This window comes from Lissotriton helveticus, chromosome 5_1 (assembly GCF_964261635.1).
Source record: "Lissotriton helveticus chromosome 5_1, aLisHel1.1, whole genome shotgun sequence".
NCBI classification, from domain to species: Eukaryota; Metazoa; Chordata; class Amphibia; order Caudata; family Salamandridae; genus Lissotriton; species Lissotriton helveticus.
Window position 1 is genome coordinate 1,826,066,695 of NC_136065.1, and position 19,151 is coordinate 1,826,085,845.

The window sequence follows — 19,151 nt, forward strand, 5'->3', positions numbered from 1 at the left end:
GGCCATAAGTGTCTATTCATTTGTAGGCCTTGGAATGCTCTTTCCACTTTCTCTACTACAATTGGATTGTCTGAGGCATTTTACTCTTGCGTCACACCACAGGGGGTCAGGATTATATTTAATGTACATTTTTTAACATAGTTGTATGAAGAAGGAACATTACTATGAATATGATGCTCGGAAGCATTTTGGCCTTACACTTAACGTCATAGGGGTAAGGCAACGTTGGCCTCAGTGCAGTATTTAAACTATAATCACATATAACCTAGGGATCTTGCTTGTTTCAACAAGGTATCCAAAGTCTCACTGCCAGTTGGCTCTATTCATTACTCATGGAGAGGTGCCAGGCTATGCTACTTCTATATTCAAATGATTCTCTTGACTAGGGAGTTCATTAATGCTTAAATGTAGGAATGCACCCTTTTGGCAACTTTTATCAGAATTTACGGTTTCTCCCTATGTCTTGTGCCTGTGACAAACAGATTGTGGTATTCATCACAGAAAATCTATGAGGTCCAAAAGCTGTTTCAATCCTGCTTATCAACTTACAAAGATGAGTCGATATTCCGTAAAACTGAATGTACATAAGACAAAAAATATTTTCTTTGGTGCTCCTCAGTCCATCTGGATCTCTATCCTTCCCTGACCCCTCCCAAAAAAACCTTCTCCATCTGCCTGCAGTTCCAGTCTTTCCTGCAGAATCCTAATCTTTAAGCTTGTAGCTACTGTATTTCCTTTTCTACTCTTTGCTTCCTGACAAACAGTGGTACAGGAAGTAATGTGCAGCCTGCATAGATAACTGTAACCAGGCTGTTTCGTACGTCTTTGGCTTCTGCAAAGCACAGCTGTATGTCTCATTAAAGAAACTAACATTTCGATTCCACATTAAGCAGAAGTGTTCATAAGAGTATATGTGCCACCCTATTTTTTACCAACAATGCCCAGTCTTTCTTATACTAAGAAATACTCTTGATTCACCGAGGCTTACTTTCCGCTCACTTGAAGACAACTACCTACAAGCTATTAACATCTCTGTGCTTGCCAATATGTCTGCTATTTCTGCTTCCCGAGTTAAGCACTGGGATTCCGTTCCTAAAACCATCCATTTGATCGTCAGATCAAATGGATCTGAAAAGCCATAATCTGTTTTTAGTTTGGGCCTGGGCAGCGCATGCTCTGCTCCGCCCATATTTATCATTAGCTTGTGTCATTGTCATTCGTAAATGCTGGCTTTTGATTAGTTAAAAGGCTTGTTAGTCCCTCCTTGTTTTCATTTGTAACCTCCCATGAGGGCTGTCCCTTTTACTTCGGTTGTTACACGGTCCGTCTTTTTTAGTCTGTAAGCACCGGTTTCTTTAAGGAGTTTCTCCTGGCAGACATGACATGCTTTCTGCAACATTCAGCGTGCCAATTACACTTTCACTTTCCAAGCAGCCCAGGACAATGGCGATCGCTTCTTGGAAAGGAAATAGGTCTTGCAATTACAAGCGTTAGAGCTATTGGCCTTGTAAATGTCATTTACAATGCCAATAGCTTAAACTTTCGTAAATTCGAGACCTTTTTGCATTGCAAATGCTTGTTTCTCCTGTAGATGGTTCCTGATTATTCCTATTATTAGTCCACTGCATTCTTTCTATCTTGCCGCTCCAGGACACCCACAAACTTTGTAACATCATATATAACATAATCCGTCTAAAGTCGGTGCTCAAAAGAAAGATTTTTTATTCAGACACAATATTTGTAGACCCCTTGACAAGATGTCAGAATAACAGTCAATAAGTGAACTTGGAAGTGATTTGAAGCTGCCAAACTTGTGTTACGGGTAAGCAACTTATTTCTGGATTAGTGGCTTCTATTTGCCTTGCTGCAGAATAATTCTGATATCATAACCACTGTGCACCACAACCTATTTTTTACCCTCATATGTTTTTGTTCATACCTACCATCTTTTATACAGTTCACTACAACCAACTCATAGCAACCACTCTCTTGTCTCTTTTTCTTAAAAACTGTTCATATTCTGTCCCGTTGCTCCACACTTGCCTCAACACCTGTGAACATTGCCAGATGATTTTTATTTGGCCTGCTATTTAGACCTATGTATTTTCTGTATTAGTAGCATCTCCTTATTTCACTTTTTCTGCAACGTTTTGAGAGAACTCTCAAATCCTGTTTGCCATTTCCTCACTCCCTCCAGACAGATGTTACTAATTTTCTCTTCACCGTGATGTACTGGAAGGACATGTGCTGATTTATGCTCCTTTCTGACAACCTACATTTATATATTTTGTATTGCACTCCAGACCACTTTGTTGCCAGTTTCTGCCCATCACACTACATTCTCCATTCCATTCCTCTTTACTCCTGATATATCTTAGCTCATTTTGACAGTGAATAGAGAATCTCTATTACTTGTGGTCACTACTATCTTTACGGCTTCTTGCTACCTCTGGAAAAATTAATTTTTCACTTGTGCCTAACTAATCAACTCACTCCATGAACATCAGTCAGGCAGGCTGGTTTCTACTGTAAAAGAGGAGGGGGATGGAATGGGATTGCCTCATTTTTCTAACACCATCTTCTTGAGTCCTTCTTGCCCTGTATATTTGCCAACACTGCCTTACCGTTTCACATCGCATCTGCACCACCTTGTGTTTAACATCATATTCCCTCAATTGGAATTTGCTCAACCTGAGACTTGCCTACTCTCTGAGAATCATGAAGACCTGCCAAACCACTTCCCCCAACTAGAGAATTGATCCTATGGCATATATCACTTGAGGAAAAGTTTGTATGGTTTCTGTTTTACTGTTATGATTCCCATACCAAGTACCAATAGAAACTCCTTAGTACTGCTTTTAATGTAACTTCGGTACAGCATTTCTATTTTAAATATTATCCAAATGAATGAGGGCAAACATCAGCAGCATGGGCTGACTGGCTTCAGGGACCACATGAGATAGTATTGAGCTGTTAATATCCAGCTAGCCACCCTGCTCGCTCATTTTAAAAGTCCTTTTTCTTCTATGTATTAGGTATGAGAGGTGCAGCTTCTCAAATCAATTTATTTATGTACTGCACTTCACTTATTCATGCTTCTTTGGTCCTGCAGATTCTTACGAAGACTGGTGAGTTACCACGGCAGCCCACGACGTACCCCGAGGAGACAGAAGAGGAACTCACAGAGCAGCAGGAATTATTGGGTGACAAGGGGCCCCTAAGCCTCGGGCAGCGAGTCTTCCTGGTGGACGGTGGCACAGAGAGTGAGAGTACACAGGATGACTTGGAAGAGGAAGAGGAAGATGATGACTGTATTCATTTAAAAGACGACACGGAAGAAAGAGATGAAGATGGTGAAAAATGCGAACCCTTAGAGCGGGAAGACCTGAACTCTAATTTCAAGAGGGTAATTGTCTAGTTAATATAAATACATTGCCTTGTTGATCTTTAAGGGAAGCATGCCACCTGCAGAGGAGGGCTTTAAATCACTTTTTTGGGTGAAGGGTGTGTAGATTGCCATCGTCTCCCTCCTAAGTGCATTTCTTTAGCACCACAAACAGTGGTTATCTTCATCCCTTTGTTTATACATGCTTACTCATCAGCAAGCCGGATGTTTTTGTATGAGCAATATTTGCATCCCTTGCATACATCTGTAGTCCTACACGGTAATTGTCACGTTTTCTCTCTGCAGGACAACCTTCTTTGGACCCCACCATCTTTTGCAAGGGATAAAGTTGTAGTTAGGAATTATGATGGTCAGTTAATGAGATATCTGCTTCACTTCTAGAAGCGTTTAGTGTTGCCGAATAACTGTATGTTCAAGCGAAGTTGTTAGTCTTGAATAGCTCAGTCATATCATTTTGTTTTGCAGGAGGAGTAACAGTTTTTTTTCGCTTCATATTTATGGTGGTTCTTGAGGGGTATGGACACATGTGTAAATTATATGCGTATGGCGTTTTATGGTAACACTATTACGCTTCATAACCAGTTTGGTGCACCTGTCCCAGTTTTGTCTGTCACTTGTTTAGCTTTTAATCATCACTTTATGAGAAGAGGCCAGTATTCTTCACATATTAGTTGCTGCTATTAGGTGCTGCTCACTGCCTCAATTGTCTTGAAACAAGATAGATATTCATATCAGTGTTGATGTCAAGAATAATTCTGGTTCCGGTCCCAACTATGTGAGCAACCGGATTGCAAAGCTTATTCCCTCAGATAGATCTCCCTCTCTATTGCAGTTTGTTTCTGATCGCAGCCAATAGACTCAGAAGTCTCAGACTAGGATCTCTGCTTCTCATTTTCTTCTAAGAATAGAAGTAGCATTTTTAGCTGGCATCAGACTTGATATGGTCCTTTCCCAGGCAGTGCACATAAACTAAAGAGCCAAAAACACTACCAGTAACTCTTATCCACTGGCCCCACCTGAAAGTGTTCAGGAAGCCTTGCACTATCAAGTTAGTCCTTTCCAGAGCATTCGACTAAACTATCTTGCAAGAGACTTGGGCTGAAGAAGAAAGGGTAGCCTCATTAGAGAAGTGTTTTTTATACAGCTGGTGATTGTGTGCCAGTCCGATTTAAGAATCAATTCCATGTTACTCCCTATTGGAAGATGGTCTGTTAAGAGCAGGGATCGCTACTCTTGGACCAACATTGGGGGACAAAAAGCCATAAGTGTGCATTAGCTTCTTCATTTATTAAGGTTACTCCAGCAGATGGGACAATGCATAATTTCATCTTATTGTGAATCATTTGTGTTTGCTCTTGTATTTTTATTGAACACTTAACCCCTTCGCCGCAGGGGTAATTCCCCCACGACGCGGGGGGGGGGGAGGAATGGGCCCGCGGTGCTCGTGACGAGCCCAGCTCGTCATGAGTCACATTGGAGCTGTACTCAAGACGAGCTGTGCTTATCACAACCCCGCCCACTGATTAATTCTCCCCCACAAGCGGAGAGTCAATAGCGCATGGGAGGGCCGCGGTCGTTATGACGGGCCCAGCTCGTCATGAGCACAGTTTCACTGTGCCTCATGACGAGCTGGGCGGTACAGGGGGCCAGCGTGCGGGTCAGTCCACCTCCGCTCCCGCAGCATCCACCTCAAAGCCTTCCTAGTCCGAGCTTTGGGGTGCACCCCACGCCAGTGGGCGGCAGGATTCAACATCACCTCACCCACTGGCGTTCTGTCACTTCGGACAGGTGGGTGCTGCAAATCGTCCGGTCGGGTTGCTCCATTCCCTTCGAGTCTGCTCCCCCAGCCATACCACCACAGTTTCACTGCATGTCGGGGATCACTTTGCGCTTCTCCAACAGGAAGTCACAGCCCTCCTGGCCAACGGGGCCATTGAGCGCGTTCCTAGGCCAGAAGTAGGACGTGTTTGTTATTCCCACTACTTTCTGGTCCCCAAGAAGGACAAAGGAGGCCTGCCTCCGGAAGGAGAAGTTCAAGATGTTGACGCTACCCTCGACCCTGGAGACTGGAAGGTAGCATTGGATTTTCACAATCCCGTCCTGCCGGCCCACCGGCGTTACCTACGGTTCACGGTAGGCCAGGAGCATTTTCAGTTTGCGTGCTCCCCTTCGGTCTTACCAGCACCCCTCGGGTGTTCACGAAAGTGATGGCGGTGGTCGCAGTTCATCTGCGCAGGTCAGGGCTGTCCGTCTTCCCCTACCTTGACGACTGGTTGTCGTCACCCACCTTCAGACTACGGCTGACCTCCTGCATTTGCTGGGGTTCTCCATCAATATGCTGAAGTCGCACTTAAGTCCCTCTCAGAAGCTCCCCTTCATCGGAGCGGTTCTGGATTCGACGCTGTTTCGGGTTTATCATCCCGAGCAGCGAGTCTGGGATATTCAGGCTCTTGATTCCGATCTTTCAGCCTCTATCCCGGGTATCAGTAATGATGACACTCTGGCTCCTGGGCCTGATGGCCTCCTGCATCCTGCTAGTGCAACATGGCAGATGGCATATGCAGGCTCTGCAGTGGGACCTGAAGTTCCAGTGGGCACAGCATCAGGGCAACCTGTCCGATCATGTCCAGATCTCAGAGGGCACTTCACGACAATTGCAGTGGTGGCTCACGACTTGCGATCAGAGGCCTCTGTTCTCCGGCGGAGTCCTGGCGCCATATCAACCTTTTGGAGCTCCGTCTTGCGCTTAAGGTATTCCTTCCCTCTTTCCAAAGAAGTGTAGTGCAGGTGTTCACAGACAACACCACCACCATGTGGTATTGCAACCAACAGGGCGGTGTGCAGTCGTGAACCCTATGTCAGGAGGCTCTGGGCCTCTGGTCATGGCTGGAACATCAAGGCATTACCTTGGTGGTTCAACACCTGCCAGGTTCTCTGAACGGCAGGGCGGACTAACTCAGCCGCCGGTTCTTGATGGATCACGAATGGCATCGGGACTCTGACGTGGCGCAAGGTCTCTTTTCTGCAGTGGGGACAGCCTTGGTTAGATTTATTAGCCACTGAAGAGAACGCGCAATGTCATTAGTTCTGCGTGTTGAAATTTCCAAGGCGGCACTCGCTCGGCGACAATTTTCGTCGCAAGTGGAGTTCCGGTCTGGCCTTTCGCCTATACCACTTCTTCCCAGAGTGCTGAAGAAGATTCAGCGCGACCGGGCCCAAATCATCCTTGTGTCTCCGGATTGGGCACGCAGATACTGGTATCCCGAGCTTCTCAGCATGGTGATCGATCCCTCGATCTGACTGCCTCTTTGGGAGGATCTTCTGTCGCAGCAGCTGGGGACGGTCTTCCACCCGAACCTGTCCAGCCTCCACCTCCGTGCATGGAGATTGAGCGGCGACAGTTGCAGCTTTCGATCTTCCTCCCGTAATCTGTTATGTTATGTTATTTGCTCTTTTATAGTGCACGACTCACTCTGGGGCATCTCGGCGCTGCCTAGAAAGAACCCAATAGCGGAAAGTCAGGTCGACGGCTATTTTAAAACATAAAGGCTTTTAGTTGTTTCCTACAGGTGCTGTAAATCGGAGTTTCCCGCAAGGCTATGGGCAGTCTATTCCAGTAATTTGGAGCAAGATACGAAAAGGCTTTTCCCCCAGTGCGGCTCAAGCGTATACGAGGGATCTGTAGAAGTCCTAATGTACCAGATCTCAGATTTCTACCTGGTACGTATTTGACCAGTTTCTTTCGTAGATAATAAGGGCCTCTACCATTTAGAGCATTATAGGTAAGGCAGCATATTTTAAAAAAGGATCTCTTCCTTACTGGCAGCCAATGCAGTTTTCTTAGCAAGGGTTCAGAGGGGGAGCCAGCTGGCATGTTTAAAATCATTCTGGCAGCTGTATTCTGAATCACCTGTAATTTATTTAGCAGGGTCTCACCCACTTCTGCCAGCAGGGCATTGCCATAGTCTAAGCGACTAATTACCATTGCTTGTACCAAGGTTCTGCGGTGATTAGTAGGCAAGTATGGGAGAATTTTACAAAGTCGTCGTAGGCTATAATAGCAAGAGCTTGTCGTGGCTGCTAGGTGATCCTTCATTGTTAGCGATTGATCCAGTTTTAGGCCAAGATTTTTGACACTTTGTTTGGGAACAGGGGCTACACCCAGCTGTGAAGGCCACCATTTGTTTAAACAGACCGCTGAAGCTTTCCCCAGTAGCATAACTTCAGTTTTTCCAGGATTAAACTGGAGACAGTTATCAGTCATCCAGTTGGAGATTGCCAATATACCCATTGAGAAACTGACTTTGTCAGATTCTGGATTAGGACCGATGGTGAACATAAGCTGGGTGTCATCAGCATAGGAGATAGTTTCGAAGCCCAGATGTTCTACTAATTTTGCCAGAGGAGTCATGTGAGAAAGTGCCATCTTGCCTTGGTATGCCCCCACTTTTTTTGAACTGCTGATGTGCTTTGACTGAGTGTGCCCTGGGTTCCTGCCAACTAGGTATCCAGAGCCTGTGTTCCTTCCCTAAAACTGGGCTGAAACTAAAAACCCAATTGGCATCTCTGGCCACCTATCAGCCCCGAGTAAATGGTACCCTAGGTACCCAGGGCATGGTGACCAGAGAAGACCCCTGAGGGCTGCAGCACTTATTGTGCCACCCACACACTGCCTTTGCAGGCTTAGTGCCTAGGTACAGAACTTAACCAAGAGTCGACATGGCACACATCCCTGTGTGCCATGCCCATAGAACCCACTGCCCTAGCATACTTCAGTCACCCCTCTAGCTGGGTGGCCTATGCCAGAGGTGTGGGTACAGGCGAATGAGCCCTGTGCCCCTACAGTACCCAGAGCCATTCCTGGGCACTGTAAGTGCAGTGATGCCATTAAGAGTATATGGTGCTGGGAGGTTGTCATTACGAACTCCACAGCACCATAATGCTACACTAAAGATTGGCAAGTTTGGTACCAACCTTCTCAGCACATTAAACCCACACTGATACCAGTGTGGGATTTAATGTAAAATGCACCAGAGGGCATCTTAGAGATGCCCTCTGAAATCCTAAACCTACAATCCTTGTCTGCGCTGAGTGGCTGCAGAGGCTGCCACACAGCAGACATGTTGCTGGACACCTGGGTGGAGAGCTCCCCGCTCTCCTGGGCCTGCAACAATGCACATCATGGGCAAGGTGCTAGGTCTCCTCCCCCAGGATGGGCAGGGGGAAGCTTCAAAGGCATGCCGCCTCTGTGAGCTTCTCCAGACAATTTGCTGTACCCAGCAACTGACCCCCACCAGTTCTAACCCCCACTCTGGCGAGAAGACTGGCGGGAAAAACTACATCAGGAAGGGGGTGGTGGGTGCCAGCCTGTGCCAACCCCACCCCTCAGGTGGGGAGATGAGGTGAAGCACGACCCCGGGCTCCGGCCATCTTGTAGATGGGGAGCCCTGCCCAATCCCAGCTAGGCTCCTGTCCACCTCCCACAGGAGAGGAGCAGACTAGGGGGTGTACTCACCCCAGGACAGGGATCCATTGGTCCCTGTCCTTGCCCTACCTGTAACGCCCCTAAATTCAGTATTTAGGGGCTCCCTGAACCTTCCTTCCTCCGATCCCGATACGAAAAGAAGAAAGAAGATCAAGAAGAAGAAGACCTGCCATGCAGCTGCTAACAGGGCGACATCAACTCACTTGACCCCAGCCCTACCGGCCTGTCGATCCTGGAACCTGCTCCTGCTTAATCCCGGCGACTCCTGCGGACAACAACCTTGGGACACCCAGAGGACCGGCCTGCCTTGACCCTCTTGAAGACTGGGACTCCCATCAGCAGAGGCTCTGCTGCAACAACCCACCTGGTGCCAACCAGGAAGCTCCGGACCAGCCCACTCTGCACCCGCTGAGCTCGGGCCGGGCCCAACCAAACCAAAACCACGAGGACATCCCCCTGGCGACTGGGACCCGAAGTCCAGTGCCCAAAGACCCTCCTCGACGAACCAGCCGATGCCTGCAGACTCAGAACCAGGGGCCACTCCAACCGCAACCAGCCGAGGGTAAGCTTTTCCGACACCTAAAGACACCCCTGCACCCTACAGCCCCCTGTGCCTCCCTTTGGGGTACCTACCTGTGTTCCAAGATCCCAACTTACCTCTCGAAGTGCTGGTCGCCCCTGGAGAGTCTATGTCCCCGAGCCTGCAGCCTTTGTTCCTTTTTGACCTTTCCCATTCGTTAACATTGAGCGCCCGACGGCTCAAGAGCACCCTGCACACAGCCGCCTGAGTGCTGCTGGCTGTGCCACCTTGGTCCTATCCTACTTCCCCCCTTGGCCTGAGCAAGTGACCAGGAGCCCAGCTCACACAGTCGCGTGGCCTGCTAGCCAGCAGCCACCAACCGAAGGCCCCCTTCCCCTCATTGGATATCATTGAGCCTACCTATCTCTGCACCCGGCTGCCCCTGTGCGGCTGGGATTGAACTAACTGTACTTACCTGACCCTGGGGGACCCCTGAGTCTATGCCCAGAACCTTAACTTCACCAACCAAGTAGTCACCTGGAAACCGGTAACTCACTTCCCTGCAATTTTGACTCGAAAATTTTCGAAGTGTGAAGTTTTGAAAACTGAAAATATTCATATAAAATCAGCCAAATTCCGAAGTACTCACCTGTGATCAGGGGAGAAGCCAGTACTGTACCTTTCAGTCCAGTACTGAACCGCAAAAGTAATCCCAACCGGGTTTACTAGTAGTCTGTATTTTCTCCATAGGAACCTATTGTCTGCTTTTCTATGAAATTTCTTCTAAGTGTCTACTTTTGAAAACTTGAGATATTCTTTAAAAATCCTACGGACTACTGAAACACAATTACCAACCTGTTCTAAGTTATGACCCCAGTGCTGGCCCTAGGAGACCAGTGCTGGCCCTAGGAGACCAGTGCTGGATTACAAAAGTAACGCGATCGTAATTTACCTGCATTCTGAATTTTCTCCCATTGAATAACATTGTCAGATTTTCATTGAAAAGTGTGAACTTTTAAAACAGCTTTATATTCATGAAAATTCACTACAGTAACTAAAACGTTTTTGCTAATCTGGTTTCAGCTAAGACCCCAGGACTGAATCTAGGATCTAGTCCTGGAACTACCAAAGTATTCTGCATAGTAATCAACTGTACTTAAATGTAGAAAACCCATTGAGCTCAATCCTATAGTGTGTATTAGGATTGTGTTCCTTATTACCAATACTGTATTCACTGTGTGCACAAACCTTATTGCTCCTTTGCAAAGAAATTACATGAGAGTACTAATAACGAGAAAAGTATATTTCTATAACTGTTGGTTATAAAAATAAATCAACTATATCTGTGGATATAAAAACAATTGGCCTGGAGTTCAGTCCTTGAGTGTGTGAAACCTTTTGCTGATTGAGTGTGTACAACAAATGCTTTACACTGTCCTCTCGTACTGCCTTACTGCTCAACCAAGCTACCACTTTGGAGACTAAGGTCAGTTCTGACTTTAGCCTCTGTTATACCTCTGGGGTTGTTGGACTCTATACATACTGTACTTCATTCTAGTCCTGTGTATATAGAGCCACTTTCTCACAAGCCATATATATGTTAAAAAGGGTTGGGCTCAGGCAAGAGCCCTGAGGTACACCGTTATCCAAATGCATTTTCCCCGATTGAGAGGAACCCAGGATGACGGTTTGGGTTCTGTCGGGCATAAAGTGCTGTAGCCATTTTTGAGCTACTCCTTGAATGCCACAGGAGGATAGTCTCTCCGCGAGCTTTATGTGTGAGATGGTGTTGAATGCCGTCTGTGATGTCATTCTGGCAGTCAGGCGTCTCTCCACTAAAATGGTATACGCCTGCAGGTGGAACAAATTTGTGGCATGGTGCACAGCAATGGCTTTGGATCCCCTTTCTGCCCCTCTTTCTGAGGTCCTTCTATCCCTGGCCCAGCAGGGCGCTGCTCTGGGCACTATCAAAGGTTATTTTTCGTCCATCTCCGCCTTGCTATGACTTCCAGATCAGCCTTCTCTTTTTAAGTCTCTGGTTGTTAACCGTTTTCTCAAAGGCATTACACACACATTTCCTCCCGTGCCTTTCATAATGTCACAATGGGACTTAAATCATGTCTTGACTTATCTGATGTGTGCTCCCTTTGAGCCCCTCCATAAGTGTTCTTTATGTCGTCTATCTCTAAAGACGGCTTTCCTGGTAGCTATCACCTCTACCAGAAGAGTTAGTGAGCTCCAGGCTCTATCTTCTAAACCTTTTTGCTCGAGGCATATGAGCTGTTGATCGTACACTTTTGCAATAGATCGCCACCTGGTGTTGGGCTCGGATGATTGCAGGTTCTTGTCGTCTTGGAAGAAGTCTTTGTAGTCACGAGATAGGTGACTCCTCCCTTGGACAATACTGCACATGGTCATCGACTCCATCTTCAGATTGTTTTTTTCGCCACTGGGTTCGGATGAAAGTTTTCCGCTCCGGCTAGAAAAAACTTTTTCAGCCACTTCGAAGCGTAAAACTTTATACAAACATTTTCGTCATCAAATAGACTTTTCGACATCACCAGCTACATTCCGGTGCGTCAACGCCGGCCGTTGGGCCTATCGGCACCGTACGGCCTACTCCTCATGGACAGAACTCCATTCAAGAGATGCCCGGTAGGTCGAGCAAAATTCCCTCATAGCGACCATCACGAGGTCTGTAACCTCTGTCTATCGCCGGAACACGACGAGTCGACCTGCACAGCTTGTGCATCCTTCTGATCGAAGAAGACCATTCGGGATCGGAGGGCACATCGTCACGAGATGAGGAGAACGGCCCCAGCACCGAAGGCCATCTTCGAGGAGTAGATCGTCGAAGAAGACATCTCCAAGGGCGAGGACATCTCCGAAGACGAGGCTCCACTCGCCACCGAGGAAAACTCGCCTGATCTCCAGATCATATCAGAGGCAGTGGACTCAGATGACTCGATCCCATCTCGTCAATCCGTGAGTACTCTTGCCCCTGCACAACAGACACTACCCAAGCCAAAGGCAACGGTCAGCACTCCGCCCATGGGCCAAACGCCCCGCCTTCGGGCTCGGCTCCGAGTAAAACCACTACGCCTTCCGGTGCCTCGGCACCGATAAAACCACACGTGCCAATTCCACCTCTTCCATCGGCACCGAAGCATACACGTACTTCGACACCGAAGGATTCTTCGTCACCGAAGCAAAAACACCCTTCGGTGCCCAAAGACAAAGATCCTTCGGCACCCAAACCAACACCGGTGCCGAAGCCGAAAACTGTACCGCATCCACAAAAAGCTCCGAATCCAAAACCTTCCGGTTCCAAAAATAAAGATGGAAAGCCAGCGTCCGAAGCCTTAAGGCCAATGAGACCTGTCTCTATTCCAAAAACTCCAACCTCGGTACCAAAGACTCCAAGGCCTGATTCAGAGACACCTAAACCCTCTAACAAGCCTACCAAGCCAAAACAACCTTCGGCACAGAAAAATTTGCCACGGGACTCTGTAGCGCCTCCTACACCAAAAAACACAAAACAACACCTATAGGCACAGACAAAATCGACGCCGAAGAAGGTTGCAGAGGAAGAAGAACTGTTTAGACCAGATCCTAAACAAAAGAGACTCCATATCAACCCAAAAACTGGACATGTGGAAGCTATTCCTTACAAGAAGAGACCAGCAGACACACCACTTCTACCTGTGGTTCCTGCCTAAAAGAAGGATTGTGCAACTTCTCCAATGCACCCTTCCTCTCCTTCACCTTCTTCCTCTCCTATCCCTCCTTCCATTTCACCTGCAGTTTCTCATGTTCAATCTCCTGCATCATCACACCACACTGATGAGGAGTATGATCTAGGTGGAGGAAATGACATAACAGAGCCAAATGCATACCCTGTAGTTGAAGATATCAATGCAGAATATCCTAGAGAGGATGATTTATAGGACTTCCCACCACACAATGTGCCCGACATTCCTGATCCTTAATCCTACCCAACTAAACCTTCCCCTCCAGAAGATAGTATTGGGTTTAATCATCTCTTAAATAGAGCTGCCCTTTACCACGGGGTTTCAATGCACTCTGATGCTATTGATGAGTATTTTTTACTTGATACATTTGAGCAGTCACAAAGGTCTACGCAAATACTACCCATGATCAAAGGAGTCATTAAACATGCTCCAGAAGTATTTAAAGACCTGGTACGTTGTAGAGTATTAAATCCAAGTATAGAAAAGAAATATAGACCAGCACCATCTGATCCAGTCTATATTAAGGGACATCTGCCACTAGACTCTTTAGTAGTGTCCAATGCACGGAAAAGGGCTAATTCCCAGACTTCTGGTGACACGCCCCCACCTGACAAGGAATCCAAAGTTATTGATGCATCAGGGAAATGGATTGCTGCGCAGGCTACAAATATATGGCGCATAGCAAATACACAAGCCCTGCTCTCACGCTATGACAGGGCTCACTACGACCAATTAGAAAAACTGCTAGAGCACCTCCAAGATCAATACAAAGATCAGGCAACAGAGCTCATACAAGAAGGCAAATTAATATCTAATGCCTAAATTAAATGTGCACTAGATGTAGCTGACACAGCATCCAGAGCAGTCAATACTAGTGTTATACTCAGACGACATGCGTGGTTACGCATTTCAGGGTTTAAGACGGAGGTTCAGACTACCATCTTGAACCAGCCCTTCAATCAAAACCAATTGTTTGGTCCGGAAGTAGACACTACACTGGAAAAAATGAAAAAAGACACAGACACAGCTAAGTCTATGGGTGCATTACAATCCGCACAGACTAGAAGTTCTTTTCACCGCTCCTTTTATAGAGGAGGCTCTAAGCAAACCGTCGCAGATACGACATCATAGTTCAAAACGCACACACAGACCTTCCCCAACAAAGGCTACTTTAGAGGAGGATACAGAGGCAATAATAAGGGAAGAGGTAGAGGTAACAACAACAACCGCTCCTCTTCCACTCCCAAACAGTGACTTCCCTCTGCCTCCCCTACAGCATTCCACCCCTGTGGGGGGTAGATTATCACAGTTCCTACCTGTCTGGAATTCCATCACAACAGACAGGTGTGTGAGACATATTATCCAACATGGCTACTGCCTAGAACTCAGCAACCCTCCCAAACATACCACCCAGACAGCGTCCAATGTCTACAGACCATATGACTCTGTTTCAACAGGAAGTTCTAGCACTTCTACAAAAGGATGCTATTCAAGTAGTTCCTTTAAAGGAACAGGGAACAGGAGTTTACTCCCTGTACTTTCTAATCCCCAAGAAGGACGGGACACTGCGACCAATTCTCGACCTTAGGCCCCTCAACCATTACATACAACCAGATCATTTTCACATGATCACTTTACAACAAGTACTCTCACTACTACAACAAGGCGATTTTCTTTCAACACTAGACCTAAAGGACGCCTACTTTCACATTCCCATACATCCTGCTCACAGGAAGTATTTAAGGTTTGTCATACAAGGACAGCACTATCAATTCAATGTCCTTCCATTCGGCGTCACAACAGCACAACGAGTGTTCACAAAGTGCTTAGCATTAGTAGCAGCACATCTCAGAAGACAACAGATACATGTCTTCCCTTACCTAGACGATTGGCTCATAAAAGCAAAATCATTCAGTCAATGTGTCCACCTTACAAAACAAACAATTCAAACACTGCACGACTTAGGGTTTTCCATAAACTACACCAAGTCGCACCTAGAGCCTTCGCACGTTCATCAGTATCTAGGAGCTGCCATAAACACATCTACAGCTCTAGCGTATCCCAGTCCAGCCAGGATACAGAGCATTCACACGTTAATCTCCATTTTTCAACACCAGCAGTCTCTCCAAGCCAGAGTGTTCATGAGACTTATAGGCATGATGGCATCTTGCATCTTCATAGTTCCACATGCAAGACGGCAAATGCGTCCGTTACAGGAATGTCTAGCACCGCAGTGGAGTCAGGCTCACGGTCAGCTCACAGACCTGGTGTTGGTAGACGACCGTACATATCGCTCTCTGCAATGGTGGAACACCAAAAACTTGACAAGAGGACGGCCGTTCCTAGAGCCTGTTCCACAGATAGTGCTCACAACAGACGCATCCCTCACAGGATGGGGAGCCCATCTCTTACAATATACCACACAAGGCCAATGGAACAACTAACAAAAATTTTTCCATATCAACCATCTAGAGCTGCTAGCAATATTCCTAGCACTCAAAACGTTTCAAGCGCAAGTACAAAACAAAGCTGTCTTAATCCGGACGGACAATACGACAGCCATGTACTATATACAAAAACAGGGGGGGGACACACTCTCTACAACTGTCCCAGCTCGCGCAGAACATTTGGAGAAGGGTCATTCCTCAAAACATACACCTAACAGTAGAACACCTTCCAGGAATTCACAATCAGATAGCAGATCTGTTGACAGTCACAACAGATTCACGAATGGGAAATACATCCACATGTGCTTCAACCATTCTTCCAAATGTGGGGGCATCCACAGATAGATCTGTTTGCCACCCACGAAAACGCAAAATGCCCAACCTTCGCCGCCAGGTTTCCACACCCACGGTCGGAAGGGAATGCGATATATATGAATTGGTCAGGCAGATTTGCGTACGCTTTTCCGCCTCTCCCACTCATTCCACTAGTAGTGCGCAAGCTCAGACAACAGTCTCTCAAGCTAATACTAGTAGCGCCCACATGGGCGTGCCAGCCGTGGTTCACCACACTACTAGATCTCTCACTGGTTCCACATCAAAAGTTAAAGCTCACGCCCTCCCTGTTAACACAGAACCATGGAGAAATAAGACACCCAGAACCAAGCCAACTGAATTTGGCGATCTGGCTCCTGAAGTCTAAGACCCACTACCAGAGCATGTTATGCCGCTAAGTGGAAAAGATTTGCAATATATTGTAACAATAATCACATTGATCCACTGGATGCTTCCATCCAAAATATCATTAGTTACCTTTTACATCCTCAAAGGTCTAATTTGGCTTATTCTTCCATACGCCTGCATCTGGCAGCAATTGCAGCCTATTTACAGAATAGGCAACGTCTATTTCTCTTCAGAGTACCTGCAATAAAAGCATTCACGGAAGGATTAAAACGAATGATCCCACCTAGGTTACCACCTGCTCCGGTATGGAACCTAAACATTGTCCTTACAAGACTTATGGGACCCCCTTTCGAACCTTTACACAAGTGTGAATTGCAATTCCTAACATGGAAAACTGCTTTCCTTGTTGCCATCACCTCTCTCAGAAGAGTTAGTGAAATACAAGCATTCACAATACAAGAACCATTTTTTCAAATACATCCTAATAAAGTAGTTCTTAGGCCTAATCCAAAATTTCTGCCAAAGGTTATTACTCCTTTTTATCTTAACCAATCAGTAGAGCTACCTGTGTTTTTCCAAAACCCAGACTCTGTGGCAGAAAGGGCTTTACACACCTTAGATGTTAGAAGAGCCCTGTTCTACTACACAGATGGAACTAAATCCTTTAGAAAGACAAAACAACTATTTGTATCTTTCTCTCCCCCACACAAAGGCAACCCCATCTCTAAGGGGGGAATCGCCAGGTGGATTGTAAAGTGTATACAAATATGCTATCAAAAAGCTAAACGTACACGAACAGTTCCTCCTAGAGCACACTCCACTCTCAAACTAGGAGCCTCTATCGCTTTCTTAGGAAATATACCACTAGAGGACATATGCAAGGCAGCAACAGTGGGCTGCAGTGGGCCAAGCTGTCCTTCCAACACTGTTTCAAAATACTGCAACGGATACAAGCGACCACCACTAGGGGAGACACTGCTGCACAATCGATGCAGAAGTGTACGATCTGCAGCTCATATGCCTGGAAACGGAAAATGCTACTTACTAGTATGCATCTGTTCTTGGCATGTAGAGCTGCAGAGTCGTACACGCCCTCCCACCTCCCCGGCACTTGTATCCGTTCCAGTTCTCATCTTATTTAGACGCACACTCATGGACATCCTTTCTCTTTACTTCTACTAACTCCATCATTTCCCATCATGGCGAAAAACAATCTGAAGAAGGAGTAAATGACCATGCGCAGTATTGTCCAAGGGAGGAGTCACCTATCTCGTGACTACAAAGACTTCTTCCAAGAAGACAACAACCTGCAATCATCTGAGCCCAACACCAGGTGGCGATCTATTGCAAAAGTGTACGACTCTGCAGCTCTACATGCCAAGAACAGATGCATACTGGTAAGTAGCATTTTCCTTCTTTCTGTTTATCCAGACACAGTGGTTTTAAGGACCCGTCCTTTCTTACCAAAGGCTGTCACGCCCTTCCACGTCGGGCTAGCCCTCACTTTGCCCACCTTCTTTCCGCCTCTGCATCCTTCAAAAGAGGTAGAGCGGCTCCACCATCTGGACCCAAAACGTGCGCTCTCGTTCTATCTGAAGCGCACACTACAGTTCTGGGTGGATGGCCTGCTCTTTGCTGGCTAAGGGCCGTGCACAAACGAACCATCTCTCAGTGGGTCGTTTTTTACATCAAAGCGTGCTACTCATTGGCTAGGAAGGAACCTACTGTGGGGCTGCATGACGATTCTACCAGGGCGACGGCGGCCACTACTTCCATGGGACGCGGCGTTCCCTTGCAGGACATTTGTCAGGCAGCTATGTGGGCTTCGCTGCACATGTTTACCAAGCATTACTGCCTTGATAGTCAAGTCCGGAGAGACGGCTTCTTTGGCTGTTCTGTTCTCCGTGACTTTCTGGTGTAATCTTCTTTGTAGTGTAGTGTAGTTCCTATTATCCCAATAGGCTCTGCGCATTGGAATAATACCTTCAATAGTATAGGCCTAGACCAGACGTTAACTAGGTCTACTACTGTCGATATTAGACTTAAAGTTTTGGGTTTGCCAGCTAGCTCAGAGTTCACTAGAAACTTTCTCGAATAGGCAAGGAGGAGTTGAACCTCCCTGGATAGACAAGAAGGGATTTAGTTTCTGACAACCATAGAACATGACAACTTTGCTCTCCCCTAATCAAGAGTGTATCTCGAGAGTCGTGTGAAAACAAAAGGCAATTTATTTTACTCAGTCAGTACGTGCATTCTTAGTCTCATCAGATTGTAGAGAAAAGGAAGAGACGGGCGTGTTCAATAAAAGATGTTATTTATTGATCAGTCTCTTTTCTCGTACAAGAGAAATGGATCGATATTATTGCAATACTTATGATTAAGTAAAGTGCATACATTAAAAGCAGAAGTATAAAATAATACTGTAAAAACATTGATATGGTTTCTAAGCCATATGAAGGTTTAAAATTAATAAAATATATTACATACACATATACATTTGACTAATCGTACTCAACTGGTGTTTCTAGCTAAGCCTACCCCGTGTACCTGACCTAAGTCTAATACGTGGGCGGGAATAGAAAGTTACAGTTTAAGTTAAGTTTGTTTTTGCCAAGTGACTGACTAAAGAATTCTCTGTGAGGGGTTATTCAGTTCTGTACCTGGAATCTAGGATGGATGAGGGATGGTATCTCTCGTCTCTGGTCTCGATATTCCAGGCTGCCTGCGAGGGCTACCCGGAAGCGCCGGAGCTGGATTTCTCGGCAGGAGAAAAACGGCTTCTCGTTCTCAGCGCGTCAGGAAGGCGGGGCTGCGCCAGCGGGGTCTGCTCTGGGCTTCGGCAAGTCTGGCTGCTCCGTCC

General features: G+C 46.5%; 1 protein-coding gene across 21 annotated transcripts in view; it reads left to right on the forward strand.

Moving 5' to 3' along the window:
• HDAC5 (histone deacetylase 5) overlaps positions 1-19,151 on the forward strand; it is a 1,448,645-nt gene that overhangs the window by 1,061,747 nt on the left and 367,747 nt on the right. For all 21 annotated transcript variants that reach the window (XM_078645209.1, XM_078645212.1, XM_078645222.1 and 18 more), the window contains one exon: positions 3,113-3,406. In XM_078645209.1, the coding sequence (XP_078501335.1) occupies positions 3,113-3,406 (294 nt within the window). The remainder of the gene's footprint in view (positions 1-3,112; positions 3,407-19,151) is intronic.